We start from the raw sequence: 17,478 nt of genomic DNA, 5'->3' as shown, positions 1-17,478 counted from the left end.
CCTATGGTCTTTTCATCTCTCATATTCTAGAAGTCATGAAAGTAGACTTGGCACCCTTTACACCCAAGTACATCACCAATACTTATGATAAGACAGCTTTTTCAATGATGGGGTACACTCTGGGTGATGATGGATGGGTTAGGAGAGCCAAGGTTGAAAGTGCTCCAGCGCCAGTTGAAGTCCAAAATGATCAACCAGCTTTTCAGTCAACTGCCTCTCAGAATCTTCAACAAATTCAACATTACCTTGATGGAGTCAAGCTGCTTCTTGTTGAGATGAAAGAACGGGTAGATAAAATCAGGGACGTCGCCAAGGAGACAGGTACAGATGTGGCCAAGCTCAGGATGGACATAGGAGCCACACGGAGACAAGGAACCATGGCTTTCAACCCTATGAGTGAAAAGATGGACAAACTCGTCAAGGACGTTGAAAACTCCTATGACTCCTTCTGCACCAAAGTGATCAACACCCTCAAATACTTCCTGGGAAGAAGTTAATGCATTTTGCCATGATGTTATGACAACCATTTTTTTTGCTTATGCTTATTTTTGTTGGTGGTTTCTCTTAGACAATTTTTTGGCTTTGTACTAACTAAGCCTCTGCTGAAGGCACTACTTCTGCTGCTCTAACCACCTTATTAGTATGTACATTTTATCCTATATTATTCTGTGTGCTTTTCTTTCCTTTTTGATTGATGTCAAAGGGAGAGAAAAAATGTGAGTAAACACCAGCAGGAGGACCTGCAATTACAGTTATTCAGGAGGAGATGGAAACAGCATAATCTCAGGGGGAGCAACATCTTCAAAGGGAAGTATCTTAAATTACTGTTTACTCCTTCTTGATTGTCATCATCAAAAATGGAGAGATGGATTGGTTTAAGTTTAAGTTTCAATGATGACAATATTATGTTGTGTTATATTTGCAGGACTAACAAAAAGGAAAGAATGGAGATGCTCAGCAAGATGCGATTGCTACAGGATTCGAAATAGCAAATAATGATCAATCAGAATTCGAATGAAGATGTTGTTGCTACATCAATGGTCAATCAAGAGAAGCAAATTTATTCGTCCTTAATCAAAGGAACTCAGATTGCCAATCATGGATACTCAAATCAAGAAGCTCGCCAGCAATTATTCTGTGTCCAAAATTAAGCTCACTCCAGGCGTAAATGGCTCCTTAATTCAAGTTGTGACAAGGAAAATCACAATCGAATCTAGACTCTTCAAAGAGCAGGATTCGAAGAGGCACCCCTTGGGTCAAAACCCTTTTGCAAAGATCTCGTGCCTCTAATTTTGCTGAAGACTCAACAGCTCTTTTCTCTCCTATAAGAAGGCTGATACTTTCAAGAAGAAGACTTGCGCAACTACATACATTGTATTCTAAGTCCGTCTACTTCTTAGTTCAAACACTGTAATCTTTAGTTATCAGTGTCTCAAAAGATAGAAAGATCTAGAATACAAAAGAGAGTTATGTCAATTACTCAGAACTCAAGGTGTGATACTGTTTGTTGGTGGTGAACGCGTTAAAACCATCTGTGTTGTAACATTTTGAAAGATCTTAAGGGAACTCTTGTGACCCAAGGAAAACTGGATGTAAGTACCACAACGGTACCGAACCAGTATAAATCGATGTGTGTTATTTACTCTTCTTTACTGCTTACTTTCATTCTGCATTGTGATCAGTCAACTAATACTTGTGTTAGTCGACTAATTTTTAAATAGTCAACAATTCACCCCCCCCCCCTATATGAACTCGGAAATATCTGGTTCCATATACCAGGATCTACATCAACTGTATTAGACACTATACAGATTACAAGCTAGATAAACAAAATCTTCAAAAAAATAGATCTACTCAGCAACTGTAGAGACAAAAATTATAGAGAAATCAGTGTCCTTTAGGTGTGATGTACATTGTGGAGAAACCTAGCAGATTAAAAGAAATCCATAGGGAGCTCCCAATCGTCAGTGAGTTCTTTTATTTTCTTTCTTAACTTTTTTCCTGAAATTGTTTTACGGCTTCGTCCATTCTGGGAAGTAGTATGCGGGTTTCTTAAGACACTGTAATCTTCCATTTCATCTGCAGAGTAAGCCATTTTCTGGGCATCCCAGAATCCCTGGCAAATGTCATTACGATAAGGTTAGAATAATAAATCATTGCATGCCATCAAATAACACTTAACCCAACTGTGGCTCAACCACATGAATCTGTGTTCTAGTTCAACTATGCTTAGGGTCATATCCACTGTCAGTTCTTATTTACGCGGTAAAACCCAAAGTACAGATATCCATAAGCCAGCGCAGATATAACTTTAACATTGATTATTGACCATAACACTCCCAAGTACCTTTGTAAGTCTCTGTAGGTGTGAGGCTGCAGCTTCTTGCACAACAATAGTGTCTGATAAAACGTCGACCACATCCTCAACAAATAGACAATAGGTGCTCACCTGATATAAACCAAGTGCAAGTGTCAAGAATGCAACACACTACTTTAACTAGAATGACAAATAGAAGGACGTCAACAAGTAGCTGCACTAAAAGAAAATGCATTTGTATTAACCTACCAAGCTGGATGGTATTATGGATATTCCTAAGCAATCAAGCTCAAGAGATTCCACTGCCCCCGAATTTATATTGAAGGTATAGCCACGAACCTATAGAAAAATAAAATTTATTACAGTATATACAGACACCGGAAAAAGTGAAGCAGTTTATCACCTTCCCAATATTTCGTTGACGTGGTGTTACAACGTTGTACCCCACCTGCAGAAGAGACGGATATAAAAAAACTGAAGAAAGAAGCAAAGGCCATACACTAAATATAAGAAAAAAGAAGGCGAAAGGAAAACAATGAGGTGGCAATTCCATAAGCATGAAAGCACTCTCTCAAATATTCCAGCAAAACCATGAAGATTTTAAGGAGGCAGAAAGCCTGGGGAAAGATAATGTATCCGAGTTGAACTCTTTTCCATTGGGGAAGTGAAAGAAGAATGACATGCACTGGAATGCCATTCTTTTTAAAATTTGGCCCAGCGCCCTTTCTTTTTCATCATTTTAGGAGCAAGATCAGTTACCTTCCGGGATCCGCACTAGACTATCCAAACAACATTAAAAGAAAGGGCAAATGCGATCATTGGTTCATATTTACGAGCTGCTTGATAATTTTCAATTAATGTAACACTGAATCTATAAATTAAAAAAATAAAAGATACATGAGTCCATTTGAAACTGAATATTAATCATTTTCTTTAAATGTACAATTAGACACCAAAACAAACTTTTTCATCTTAATCCAAGAACCGATATTCCCCTGGGCAAATTCAGCTCTAAGGTACTCCATATGTTTTCCCTCATGCCTGAGCCCGACGGAGGCTCATAGCCAACTAGGATGTGAGCCAATCATGCATGGACCAGTTAATTAATAGAAAAACTATCCTAGTGTACTTGGTCAGGCAGTATCCTTTACTTGTGAAAACTTCACGCCATTCCCATTAGCAAAGAGGGACTTGTGAGGTGCTTCAATCTCAATGTTATAGATTTCACAACTAACTCTTTAGACTTGCCAGGATCAATTTTAGACATCAGATTGAGACCAGAGTCTAGGAAATTTTCAATGGAAAAGAATGAAACTCCATGAGTAAATAACCAAATTGGTCTCTAACATTAATGATGTACTCTGATTCTCATACTTTATTTTGTTCATAAACTGTCCTCAATGGTCAAACTAGTTTTTAGATGGTCCTTGACTTTACCAGCCGTGAAATGTGATCAGTACTGCACTTGATTTCATCGCTGGTTTAAAAAAAAAATCTTTTGCCAGTACCGCTGGTAAAAGCTGGGCAGTACTGATAACATTTTAGGGTATAGTTGGAAATTGGAAAAGAAACTAATAACCATCAAATTTTTCTTGTTATGGATTTAGTTTGAATTTCAAATACTATTCATATTTGTCCATAAGTTGCTCTAAACTCATTGCTTTTGAGCTTCAGGGACACAATTAATAAAAAACTAAACCAAATACTATTCACATTTATAAAGAAATCAACCAAATTTCGCTGCATTTGAGTTTTGATGGACAACAATGAATGTCAAACATAAACCACTGCCTCTATATTGTTATTTACAAGTATAGCTTACATACCTTTTTGTTTCTTCTTGTTTTCTTTTTTTCCTTATGATATAAAGCAAAGTGACTTGAAAAGACTAAGCTGGTTATTAACAATAGAGATCAATTATGTAATTTATTCATATCCAGTTAGAAGTACAACAACAACAACAACAAACCCAGTAGTTTCCCACGAGTGGGGTCTGGGGAGGGTAAGATGTACGCACCCTTACCCCTACCCCTGGAAAGGCAGAGAGGCTGTTTCCGACCAGTTAGACGTAAAAATCAATATTTAAAAGTCCTACAGCCAAATAAACTCTCAGTACTGAAGCTGTGTAAACTTACCAAAGACTAAATATGAACCACTTTTTAGTTCGATAACTACCGAAGAATTAAGGTTTACATCACATGGAAATATAGAATGAATCTACACAATGAGTTCCGTGTTTGCATAGTTTAGCAGTTCAATGGAAAAGAGAGTTCTAGTTCATGGAGACAGTAAGAAGTTAACTGACTAGGAGCATGAATAAAAACCTTCCCCAGCTACTCTGGGTATCAGTAATCTCCAAAAGGAACCAATAAGAAGTGAGAGAGCATACCAACGTCTGCAGTCCAACAAGCTTAAATTCATTTTCCATCACACTCTCATCCTCAATAAGTACAACATCTCCAACCTACAATGATCAGTGAAAACACATTGTTAATCATTATCCAAGAGCAATTACCGAGGATCAATGCAATACACAAATTTTGGAATCAGAAAAAGGCTGAAAGCTGAGAAAACCCCCATCTATGTACCCTCTAAGCCAAACAGATTAAGGTGCGTGATTTTATCTCATTCCAAAAGAATTTCAGGATGTTTTGATGAAGTGGAGGCTTTTGATTAGTATATCTTAAAAGGAAAATCTCTTAAGCTTCTTAAAGGTAAAGAAACTCTTTCAAGTTTAGCTCGAAATAAAACACAAACAGCATAACCTATCTTCACACGTGCAATATTGCTCGATCGTCGTCCCACCCATTGTCCAAAATTCCCCACCCCTGCCCAAGTGGGAGCTCCAGCCCTGTCTCAGTTCCAGAGAGCATTTTAGAACAATGCTTTATTATTTTTCTGTTCCTTTGAGCTCGACTTTAGTTAGCAGAATTAGGATGTGTGAAAGACTTTTACTAGTTTGGAAAAGCAACTAAGAAAGGTGGTATCCTGGAACTGCAAACTCCATTCCTTAAACAGGCCTAATAATGACGATGAAATTGCATTAGCAGTAGGGAAACCATATGCAATCAAACCTTGATATATCTTACAAATGTCAAATAAACCTTTTTTATGATGGTGGTATCCGGGCTAGCTTCCGTGCACCCGGACTATTCCACCGGTTACCTGCTACCTTCCACCAACACCGATTCAAGGCTTATGCAGATGGAAAGAAATCACCTACTCCCTCCGTTTCAATTTAGATGAGGTAGTTTGACTCGACACAGAGTTTAAGAAAAAAAAAAAAAAGACTTTTGAAACTTGTGGCGTTAAAAGTTTAAGGGGTAAAAGCTTTGTGGGGCCATAACATTTGTGTGGTTATAAAAGCTTCTCATTAAGAGTAAAATGAAGAGTTTAAAGTTGAATTATTTCCAATTGTAGAAATGTGTCATTATTTTTGGAACGGACTAATTAGGAAAGTGTGTCATCTAAATTGAAACAGAGTGAGTAGCATTTTTTCGCGTCCGCCGGGTACAAATGACAGACTAATTATCTAAGATAATACTATGTTGTATTAGTTAAGAAACAATCTTAAATGGTTGAGCTACAAGCTTAAGATAGAAAAGTAGGCCTTTGAAAGCTACAACTTTTACGTGCATGTAGTTACCTGTTTGACATCCTCCAGCAGAAACTTCTCCACTTCACCAGAAAGTAAGTTTGGCCTCACTTCAACTAGGAAAACAATCCACTGAAATAGTAAATAAATCAGAGGACTGCACTTGCTAATATGTCAGTGAGATAGACTAATTAGCAATTTTTAATATGTTATAACCCTATGAAAGCTGCAAACTTTTCCTACATTGCTCAGTAAACTTTGAATTGAATAAAAGGAAAATGCTAACATTCCCCAAAATAAGACAAAATTGAATTGTACAGAATTTATGTCCACCCAAAGCTGCGAAACAAAGCCCAAGCTGAGAGCAGAACGAATGCTGATCACTTGCTTTGCAATCATATTTGACCTTTTCATCATTTGCTTCCTCCTCCGCACAATTCCCTTTTCCAGCCGGTCCAATTTAGAGTCCAAGTCCACATAATCAGCTCCATTTTTCACTAATTCACCCTTGTCCACTGCGCTGAGAGGAATTTCAGTTTCTTCCTTGTCCTTTAGCCATAAATCGTCAGAAAATTCATACCCATCGGAATCAAACAGACTCGAATTGGGTAGGTTCTTTTTAGCTTTCCCTAGTTTGAAACAGTCACTAGCAAGCTGATTCCTGTTATTTCCGAATCTTAAATTGAGAAGTAAGTGAGGAATTTTGTGGGTCAGTTTGGAAGTTGTGAAACCAAATGAATGAGGAAGAAAGGTAGTAGAAAAGCAATTACACATGGCATAAAAATGTTGGAATTTAGGGAATTTTTCCGGCTAAAATCTAATCAACTCGAGCGAGCTCGAGCTTGAGAGTTCGCTCATGAAAATTCCTCATCACTTTCACTTCAGTGTCTGTGACGTGTCATCTGATAAAGCTTTAATTATTCTGCAATTTTGTCCAATTATAATTAGTTTTATATTGGCAGTTGTAGAATTTGTTTCTGTTAAAAGTTTGTTTTAAAAATGATATCCTGTTTTACTAAACTTTCCATATATATGCTCCTCATTTGTTACTATTGTATTCATGATAGTCGTTTGAATTTGTCACGAGTAAAACCATGGGAAAAAAAAGAATTTCTCGGGCTAAAAAGAAAAACAACAACAAACGGCTCCCTCCCTCCAAAAACTCCTCACCTTGTTCTTGGGGTGACTCGAACTCACACATTGGAAGTGGAGGGTGCTCACCACTAGAGCAACTCACTCTTGTCGGGCTAAAAAGAAAAAGAAAAGAGAAAACAAGAAGAATTGATCTTAGGATTTCTGAGAGTAAAAATATATGTTAACTTTGTGACTACAATTTCAAGCAAAGTGTATGCCAAGTTTATGTTTTCAGCAAAAGTTGGTACTTGTTTGTTTCAAATTATTTGTTGTGTTTTTTTTTACACGTTTTTTAAGAAAATATTAATTAAAAGGGTTTTGAACTATTTTACCTTTATTTATGTCTTAAGATATAGTGGACGTTTGGATATAAGAATTGTAAAATTACAAAAGAAAGTGAAAATGGTATTGAAAATTAGAGTTGTGTTTCAACATGAATATAATTTTGGGTTGTTTTTAAATTTTTGTGAGTGATCTGAGTGAAAATTTTGAAAAATAGTTTTTTGGAGTTTTTCAAATTTTCAAACAACTCCCAAATTCATCTTCCAGTAAAAATTGAAAATTTTATAGCCAAACAGAAAAGTGAAAAAATTTCGAAAAAAAGTTAAAAAAATCTTATGTCCAAACGAGAATCCCTCCGGTCCACTTTAATTTATTTTTTGGTTATTTCACACATTAAGGAATCCACCTTTAGCATTAATTAATAATAAAATTGACTATATTAACCTTAATTTGTTTATTAGAAATACAACAAATGCTCCTAGGCTCTTTACTCCAATGACAACTTTAGAAAAAATAATTTAATTCCTTCTTGATATCTGAAAAAATCAAATACAGTGGACCATAAAAAAAGGTCAAAAAGTCAATTAAAGTGGACCGGAGGAAATAATTCTCTTTATTAAATGTTTACTTTATTTATGTGTTATTTTCGTCTTTAAAAACAATTACTGTTAAGAGTAATATGAAAACGAAATAATTAATTTTACTTTGAACTTCTAAAATAATAAATAATTTAAGATAATTATTTTTAGAAATTAACACAGTTATTTTGAAAAAAAGCAAAAAAAGGAAAAGGGACATCTAAATCAAGTCAAATCAAACCATTCATCTTCTCATTCTCCCCTTGCAATCTAATAGATAATGCAAGAAAACAGTTCGAGCTTTTACATTGATAATCAAATTCAAATCTTGGCTAGAAATTGCATTGCTGTTTTTTCATACTCCACACATCCATGGCCAAAAAGGATAAATCCAGGATTGCCACGTGGACAAAATACTACCTCTGCTGACACTATACTGAGGACACACTCTTTTGGAAAAAAAAAACAGACACACTCTTATTCATTCATGGCGTCTCTGCTTTCTCCTGCTACTGCAACAATTTGTTTCTCACCACTGAAACCCATTTCGAAAAGCTATTATTTTTGGTCTTGTACCAACCATTGCAAAAGAAATAACACCATTACTTGCAATTCTTTTGTTAATGACATTTCTGATAATTTAGACCATTCTTTATCTCAATTCCCAATTTTCCAATCTGGGTATGCCCAGTTTCAAAAGGTGACTGGGGAATTACCTGAAGAGCAGAAGTTGGGCCTGTTAGTTTTTGCAGGGCTTTCTTGGATTTATTTAACTGCTAGACCAGGAGTTTTAATTGGTGCAATTGATGCATATATTTTAGCACCTATTCAAGTGGGGTTGGATAGTTTGAGTGGGAAAAGGAGTTTTGAGATGAGTGATTTTTTGGTTGGGGAAAGGTTGGGAGAGGGTTCATTTGGGATTGTTTATTCTGGGGTTATTGTTCCCAAGAATGTAAATTTGGATGAAATTGTTAGGAAAAGAGGATCATCAGCAAAATCACTTATCACTGACTCAAGGTTCAAGGATAAGGTCATTCTTAAACAGGTAATGAGATGATTTATCCTTAAACATTCTCCATTTTTGAGCAATATTTGGCTTCATAAGTATCATCACTTGTATACTTGTTAAATGAATATTGCCTTCTCCCTCTGTTTCATTTTATATGTTGATGTTTGATTTGATACAGAATTAAAGAAAGAAAGGAAGAAAGACTCTAGGCAGATACCAGAGTACCTTTAGAACTTGTGGTTTTATATATGTTACTACATTTTTATAGCTATAAAAGCATGTAATTAGGGTAAAATGAGAAGATTAAAGTTAAAGAGTTTTCAAGTATAAAACGATGAGATCTCATGTTCAAATCTCATCGGAGGCAATTATTCTAGGTGATTACTTCCCAGATGTCAGAGCCTTGGTGTACAAAGTTACCCGGTACCTATGATAGTGGGAGGTAACAGGTATCCCGTTGAATTAGTCGAGGTGCGTGCGAGCTGGCCCAAGCACCACGGTTATGAAAAAAAGATTTTTCAAGTATAGAAAAGTGTCAATTTTTTGGGAATGGATCAGAAAGGGAAGTGTCATGTAAAATGGAACGGAAGGAGTAGCTATTTTCTGCCTTATACTGACTAACCTTAATCTTATCAAGGTTCTAAGTTGTGAGTTCTTTGTAGTAAATATTTTAGGCTTGATTATGATTATGTTGTCCACATCCTATTGATCTGAATTATTTCCTTCCGTAAATCTTGATTAGATTATTGTGTCTTCTATATACTTTTAATCTGGATTGTGTCTTTTAACTATATAGTTATGTTAAACCCCTTTTCATCATTCTCGGCTCTTGAACTATTTCTCTCTTGCATTTGCTTTCTATCTGGCATCTTTAATACTCTTCCTTCCCTAGTTACAGTTTAGTTTGTTTTTCAATTTGTAGGTAAAGATTGGTGTTCAAGGTGCTGCAGAATGTGGTGATTTTGAAGAATGGTTCAATTATAGGCTATCAAGAGCGGCTCCCGAGACATGTGCAGAGTTTCTTGGTAGCTTTGTTGCTGAAAAAACTAATTCACGATATACCAAGGGTGAGAAATGGCTTGTCTGGAAATTTGAGGTAATTGAGCCATTTAAAGTACTTTTCCAGCCGAACTTTTTGTGTCTTGAAAGTAAAATATAAGGTCATCTGTCATGGATGTTAGGCTAAGGCTATAGACAAACACCAGTTGGAATTATCAGTTACCATATCCCCTTTATCCATACTGTCGGAAATTTTCTATGATTAAATTTTAAAATTAGTTTTCATATTGATGTTTAGTTGAATTGCATAAAAACTTGTTAGATGGAAGCTGCATCCATAACTTAGGAACTTCATGTGACAGGGAAATCGGGACCTAGCTGATTACCTGAAGGACCGCGACTTCCCCTTGAACATGGAATCTATCATGTTTGGTCGTGTCTTAGAAGGATTGGAATCAATTCAACGGAATGCACTAATTATCAAACAAATCATGCGTCAGATTATTACTTCCCTTAAGAAAATCCATGACACAGGTATAGTCCATAGAGATGTAAAGCCATCCAACTTAGTGGTCACAAAAAAGGGACAAATCAAGTTGATAGATTTTGGGGCAGCAACTGATCTTCGGATTGGAAAAAATTATGTGCCTGACCGCGGGCTACTCGATCCTGATTATTGTCCACCTGAACTCTATGTAATGCCAGAAGAAACTCCAAAACCACCACCAGAGCCCGTTGCTGCACTTCTTTCCCCAGTTTTATGGCAGGTATCCTTCTCATACATGGATTTATATTGCTTTTCACTCTTCCTTCATTGTAAGCTTGACACAGAAATTTTTTCTATATGTTGTTGGAAAAATATTAGAGATGGAAGTACAAATCAGAAAAACACTTGGGGGTCATTTGGTATGAGGTATAAGGTGGGATAAGATGTAGGATAAAATTTATACCTTATTTGGTTGGAGGTATAAATTTATACCGCCAACCAAACAAGTTATAAATTTAATCCCAAACTTAATACAGGATATCCCATCTTATCCCATCAAATGTAGGATTATTTTACCCCATCTCTCATGTGGTATAAATTAGTACTGTGATTATAATCCCGGGATAATTTAGTCCGTGTACCAAACGACCCCTTAATAGTAAGAGAAGATAAGAGTTTCGTGTGAAAAACATGGTCCGAGGTACGCTATGGGGGGCGCTGACTTCAGAATAGATTTCCGTCGCTACCCGGTGCAAATAGCAAAATGACGTCCTACTCCCAAAATACGACGAACCAGTCAGGAATCTTCTAATGTGCACTCAAATATAAGTTTCGCAAAATTCTTAAATGCCTCAACTGCTTTTATAGGAATTTACTGTGAACTAATACGAGACTTTGGTAGGAAATAAAATGAGAAAGAGTTAAAGGATGCAGAAATTCAAGTCATATGGATAGGTATTTACAGAGATTCAACAAGTACCTAACATACCTTTTCAAGCCCTTTAAAGATTGGATAACACATATTCACCAAGGATAGGTATATCTGTTAAACAATGTTAACACCTTTTCACAAAATATTTTGTCTTGTCCAAAAGGTACATTTAAATTTTGAATCACTCTAAATAAATTCTAACATATGTAAGTATACCAAAGGGAAAAAAGAATGACTAAAGTTGTAAAGCATGTATCAAATCCATTTACCACACTAGACTTTCAGACTTTTGGGGGAAAATATGGCCATGATGCTATTGCAGAGTTCGTATTTTATACTTAGCATGTCTTGTTATTGCAGCTAAACAGTCCCGACCTCTTTGACACATATTCTGCTGGAATAGTGCTTCTGCAAATGGCAGTACCGAACTTAAGGTCTACAGCAGGCTTAAAGAACTTCAATAGAGAACTACAGGTCGTTGGATATGACTTGAATAGATGGAGAGAAAAGACTAGGATGAGGCCTGATCTCAGTATTCTTGATCTCGACTCTGGTAGAGGGTGGGATTTGGCTACGAAACTTATTTCAGAGAGAGGTGGACGTTTATCTGCTGCTGCAGCTCTTAGACATCCTTATTTCCTTCTAGGTGGTGACCAAGCTGCTGCAGTTCTCTCAAAACTTAGCTTCACAAAATAGGAGCGTGACTTGGTGATGCAAGTACGCCATGTTTTTTGTGATCGATACTCGTCTTCCTCCTTGTTCTGCCGATATTCTTTTTGGTCGGGACTTCTTCTCGTTAGTATCTGGAGTTGTTGACGCTGCATGTGTGCACTGCGTTCATCAATCAGTACACTGGATGGCTGCACAAGTTTCAAGTTTCTTTTGCCGATAAACAGCTGCAATAGAGTCATGAAGTGGTTCCAGAGCCAAAAATAAGGAGAAGATGCTGAACAGGGTAAAAGGTATTAGCAACTTGGTTTTGCATATATTTAAAAGATCAAGAAGGAAATTTGTAACTTACACGTATTGGTAAGGTAAAGAAAATCATAATACATTTATTTTTTTCTTGTTTTAAATTATAGGAAATAGCACACTTTGTTTGAGGACAAGAGGAATATTCACCTTGTAGCAATCTAGTTCTTTTCCTTGCACGGCTATAGGGATAACTAAGAAATTTTATGAGCTAGAACAGCTTCAAAGATCACCATTTTTGCAAAGCTGCAAGCTATTATACGTGTCTTTGGTTAATGATCTTTGTAAACGAATAACGTGACCAGCAACTGGATGGCAGAATGTATATGAAGTTTTGCATGTATTTCTGATACAGTTATTTTCTTTTTAGAGACAAGTATTCTTTCGGGGCAAGGGCCAAGTATACCCTTGTACTATGAGAAAAGGTTTAAATATACCATTCGTTATACTTTGGGTCCAAATATACCTAACGTAATACTATTGGTTCAAATATACCATTTTTCTGTTAAGTTTGTCCAAGGTGGACATCCAATCCTACGTAGCACTGGTATTTGATGAGGTGGATGCCACATGCCATGCCACCTCTGTAGGATTGCATAGAAGTGTTCATAACACGCAGCGGAAGACAATAACAATCCTAGGCAGATCTTTTCGTGTTTAAAAATTAATTTTGCATGTCAAAGATCGGATCTAAGACGTACCTGGTGAAGAGAGTCTCGTTTTAAATTTCTTCGATAGTGCGAAGACTCTATGCGTATCCACACTGAGACTGATCCTTGCTATCAACTCTTTGATCAATGAAATCCCACGAACAAATTGAATGAAAATATTGTGTTGGAATTTTTCTCAAAAATCTCAACTCAAAGGTAGAAGAACAAGAAATAATTTTTTTGTATTAATATTTTCTATATTGGCTTTGTATTGCACTATTACTTTCTCAAAGCAATTTTCTTCTCAAGAATAACTCTCTTGGTCTTTACAATATGTATAAGATCTATATCACCCTAATTCTTAATTAGAACTCACACACATATATACACACATAATTTCCATTGGAAAATACAAATCACATGCTTTATGGTAAATATTTAAAAACATGTAACTAATTTATGAAATTCAATTCTAAATTGAATTCTACAACTTAGTCATACTTTTAAAATAAAAACATGTAACTCATTTATGGAATTCAATTCTAAATTGAATTCTACAACTTAGTCATACTTTTAAAATAAAAACATGTAACTCATTTATGGAATTCAATTCTAAATTGAATTCTACAACTTAGTCATACTTTTAAAATAAAAACATGTAACTCATTTATGGAATTCAATTCTAAATTGAATTCTACAAATTAGTCAACATTTTAAAATAAAAACATGTAACTCATTTATGGAATTCAATTCTAAATTGAATTCTACAACTTAGTCATACTTTTAAAATAAAAACATGTAGCTCATTTATGGAATTCAATTCTAAATTGAATTCTAAAAATTAGTCAACATTTTAAAATAAAAACATGTAACTCATTTATGGAATTCAATTCTAAATTGAATTCTACAAATATTAATTATAATTACCAAGTGCATATATATCTCATATATATACATATATATATATCAACCAAGAGATGTAATTTAATTTTCTTAGTTAAAATAGAAAACTTTAACTTGTCCACAATATTAATTATATCCTCTGTGCTAGCAAAAAATATAATAATATTTTATTTGGACTAATAACTAAATTTATTTGACTAATTAAATTCTTTAATTTAATTATCAAATAATAAAGTAATTAATCCTTTAGCAAAGATCAGGACACTCGTTAGTGTGCGACCCCATAGGTTCAATACTAAAACGGTAGTAAATTGATCACATCAATTTACTAATCAAGGGTGGCATCTAGCAACACTCCTTAACGACAGGATAACATGAAGTATATAATTTACTCTCAAGAACCTGTAGAAGAATAATGTATTAATTCCTTCTGTCTTTATAGCTCTGGGTCACCCTAGGATATGGTTCAACTGTCAAATCCTAATAGGCGACCGACTATGTGTTCATGTCAAAAATAATCGACCATTGAATGACCTAAGAAACTCTTTTCTTCTGTCATTCAATCGCCCTGGCCAAGGTCTTAATTTGGTCGGTTATAATTTATGACAACATGGAGCTTAAACTCATTACCAAGAGTTGACAGATTTCATCTTGATCAATCACTAATTCTACAAGTATTTAATCGTACCCAATATCCTTTCAACTATCGCCCTAGGGCCATAGGTGTCTAGTATCAAAGCACAATAAATAACTTGTCAATTACTATGATGATATCAGGTCAAAGGAAACTCTTACATCACATTCTTCAAGAGAATATCCTATTGACAGTTTATGGTAATTCTAACCATTAGGAATTATCCAATGAATCGGTTCAATGATCATATCTCTATATGCATCATCTATTTATGTTATTTAGTTAATGAGATCAACTAATCTTTATCCCATAAAGATGCTCACATAAATATTGATATAACCGGATTACTAATGTCCAAATTAATAATCCTACGATCAAGAACAAAATTTACATTAAATTGTAAGAGACTTTACTCTCATTATCATGATCTCCATCATGATGACAAGTCTCAAAATTTAATCAAGGACCTTATTAAATTAATCAAGCAATTAATAATAACTATGAAAAACGAATATCAAATGCCATATATTTTTATATCAAATAACATTCACAAAAATATGTTCAAATCATCAAATATGAGATTGGATCTAGGGCATATCTAATATATCTCTAACAACCTCAACACCCTTAATGGTAGCGGAAATGGTGGTGGAGAGGAAGGAAATTATAGCGGTGGAAAAAAAATAAAAGGGAGGGGTAAAATGGGTTAGGGGCACTGAGGGGCAAGCCATGTGGCGTCCACCTCATCAAATGTCATCACGTAGAACATGATGTCCACTTTGGATAAACTTAACGGAAAAATTATATATTTGAATCAATAGTATAGCGACAGGAGTATATATGGACTCAAAGTATAACGAATGATACATTTAAACCTCTTCTAATATTATATAGATATATTTTGCCCTTTTCCGATAATTGATTGATCCTTGTAGGTTATAGTTATATAGCTACTAATCCAATTAAGCACGGATTGCTAGCTAGATTTGGGCATCGAGCCGAGATCAGTAAAACCTATTCTAGTAGCGTTGAGCCAAGTCTAGCCCGATAAAGCATAATCGAGCTTTTTACAGTACGTAGCCGAGTGAACGAGAGTCGAGCACTCGAGCCTAATCAAACTTTATTAAGTACAATTTAACCGTGCTCGAGCTAAGCTGAGCCGAGTTGAGTCCAGGCACTCTTTTATATTTGTATCCGCATACTAAACAACGCTTTTTGGGGGTTTTCATTTGTTCATATGCTGAAGTGAGAGTAATTAAATAATCTAAATTAAAGAGAGTAGATTTGAATTTGATCTATAAATAGCATGATTTATAAGATATTAAGCTAACAAACATGGTACTAAAATAAATTTAATTAAGAATAAGTACAAAAGAAAAAAAAACAAATTCATATGCCCGAACTAGATTTCAAATAATTTTACCAAGTATACCGACTTTTTTGTTTGTTAGGAAAGCTAAGCACCTCCGCATTTCTTCATTAGTCAAACAAGTCGTTGCTCCAACTAGGGGTGTACAAATGAAACCGACAAATCGCACCAATCCGATAATTCGAGTCAAATCGAGAAAAAAAATCCGACTATGATTTAGTTTGATTTGGTTTGGTATTGGAAAAAAAAAACCCGACCATATTTGGTTTGGTTTGGTTTTAACTAAAAAAAGTCAAACCGAAACCAAACCAACCCGACATTATACGTTGCAATAATTAAATGTTATGTATAAGATGAATACTATTTATAATCGCAGATTTTGTAAATCCGATTTATAAATCAAGAATGCGTTGTATATGTCACAATTTACGAACGTGATTTATAAGTCGCAATTTACGAATGTGATTTATAAGTCGCAATACGAATACGATTTACATATCGCAATAAAAGAATGCGATTATAAATCGAAATAGGTAATGTAATTTAGGAATGCGACTTGTGTATGCCGGAACGGATTCCTACTTATTCCAGCAAAGGGCGCTTTTGCTCCGATAAGGTTATTGATAGGGGTGTACAAAGAAAACCGATAAACCACATCAAACTGATAATCCGAGTCAAACCGGAAAAAAAAATCCGATATGGTTTGGTATAGAAAAATAAAATCCGATCGTAATTGGTTTGGTTTTAACTAAAAAAAAGTCAAACCGAAACCAAACCAACCCGATAGTATATTTATATAATTTTTAAAAATATTATATACATATAAATATTTATTGTAATATAATTTATAAATATTTCTTAAACTTTTTCACAGTTTTATCTTTTAACGTATTATTTCAAGTTTAGACTTAACATTCTTGAATGGTAAATAAATTTTACAGCCCATAAATGTAGTAAATCAAACAAAGTTCAATTTAATACTAATACTTACAAAAGAAATTCAATTCAGTACTAGGAATGACGATAGTGTTGGATAATTATTTTAGTTTTACATTGGTTTATAATGAAAATGTATAACTTAGTTTATCTTTTTCTTTAGTGCTTAGTTATGTACTTAATATTAGTACTTATTAGCTATACTTATTTTAGCATGACCTATATAGTATTTTTAGATTATGTTAATTTTTATTATGGCTTATTAATTAGCAATATTTATTTTATGTAATTTTATTATTTTATCTTTATTATTAAATATTTTAGTATAATGTTATGACTTATCTCATATTATTGTGTTAGTTTCTTGGAAAACACATTATATATTTTTATTTTACTAGGATTTAAGAAATATTTGGAGCACAAGTTACATATTTTATGCTATGAAGACTTTACCGGAAAAAAAACCCGAAAACCCGAGAAAAATCGAGATTGAAAAACCTGACTTTGTTGGTTTGGTTTGGTTTATAAATTTAAACACCCGACACCATTGGATTGATTTGATAATTGAAAAATCCGAACCAACCCGACCTATGTACCCCCTAACTCCAACTATAAAAATTGTGTTGCGGGAAAAAAGAAAGGAAAAATGTCCAAATTTACCCATCTACTTTTGAATATTGTC

At 34.6% G+C, this 17,478-nt stretch overlaps 2 protein-coding genes across 4 annotated transcripts; one reads left to right on the top strand and one right to left on the bottom strand.

Moving 5' to 3' along the window:
- Nucleotides 1-1,822: 1,822 nt before the first annotated feature.
- LOC107812347 (uncharacterized) lies at nucleotides 1,823-6,829 on the bottom strand. Of its 2 annotated transcripts, XM_016637405.2 has the most exons (7): nucleotides 6,231-6,829; nucleotides 5,964-6,044; nucleotides 4,707-4,781; nucleotides 2,721-2,765; nucleotides 2,567-2,656; nucleotides 2,348-2,449; nucleotides 1,823-2,116 (listed from the first exon to the last, which is right to left on the bottom strand). In XM_016637405.2, exons 1-7 carry the CDS (start codon nucleotides 6,684-6,686, stop codon nucleotides 1,934-1,936), a joined length of 1,032 nt encoding a protein of 343 aa, XP_016492891.1. In that variant the 5' UTR covers nucleotides 6,687-6,829; the 3' UTR covers nucleotides 1,823-1,933. The 2 variants fall into 2 exon arrangements, with proteins under 2 accessions (XP_016492891.1, XP_016492892.1); XM_016637406.2 differs by lacking the exon at nucleotides 2,721-2,765.
- A 1,331-nt stretch (nucleotides 6,830-8,160) lies between these two features.
- LOC107812346 (serine/threonine-protein kinase STN8, chloroplastic) lies at nucleotides 8,161-12,656 on the top strand. Of its 2 annotated transcripts, XR_012706644.1 has the most exons (5): nucleotides 8,173-8,951; nucleotides 9,838-10,011; nucleotides 10,277-10,681; nucleotides 11,693-12,294; nucleotides 12,415-12,656. XR_012706644.1 is itself a non-coding variant. In XM_016637403.2 (4 exons), exons 1-4 carry the CDS (start codon nucleotides 8,187-8,189, stop codon nucleotides 12,026-12,028), a joined length of 1,680 nt encoding a protein of 559 aa, XP_016492889.2. In that variant the 5' UTR covers nucleotides 8,161-8,186; the 3' UTR covers nucleotides 12,029-12,656. The 2 variants fall into 2 exon arrangements, 1 of the variants encoding a protein (XP_016492889.2); XM_016637403.2 differs by having other exon boundaries at nucleotides 8,161-8,951; nucleotides 11,693-12,656.
- Nucleotides 12,657-17,478: the final 4,822 nt, after the last annotated feature.

This window comes from Nicotiana tabacum, chromosome 24 (assembly GCF_000715075.1).
Source record: "Nicotiana tabacum cultivar K326 chromosome 24, ASM71507v2, whole genome shotgun sequence".
Lineage (NCBI taxonomy): Eukaryota > Viridiplantae > Streptophyta > Magnoliopsida > Solanales > Solanaceae > Nicotiana > Nicotiana tabacum.
This window is presented reverse-complemented; position numbering and strand designations above follow the sequence as displayed.

Excerpts from the sequence above, each read along its gene's own strand:
- LOC107812347 (XM_016637405.2), bottom strand. The coding sequence starts at position 6,686 with ATGTGTAATTGCTTTTCTACTACCTTTCTTCCTCATTCATTTGGTTTC. Across the intron at positions 2,657-2,720 it reads GTCAACGAAATATTGGGAAG|GTTCGTGGCTATACCTTCAA; the intron begins GTGATAAACTGC and ends ATTTTTCTATAG. Across the intron at positions 2,117-2,347 it reads ACCTACAGAGACTTACAAAG|GGATTCTGGGATGCCCAGAA; the intron begins GTACTTGGGAGT and ends GACATTTGCCAG.
- LOC107812346 (XM_016637403.2), top strand. The coding sequence starts at position 8,187 with ATGCAAGAAAACAGTTCGAGCTTTTACATTGATAATCAAATTCAAATC. Across the intron at positions 8,952-9,837 it reads ATAAGGTCATTCTTAAACAG|GTAAAGATTGGTGTTCAAGG; the intron begins GTAATGAGATGA and ends TTCAATTTGTAG. Across the intron at positions 10,012-10,276 it reads GGCTTGTCTGGAAATTTGAG|GGAAATCGGGACCTAGCTGA; the intron begins GTAATTGAGCCA and ends TTCATGTGACAG.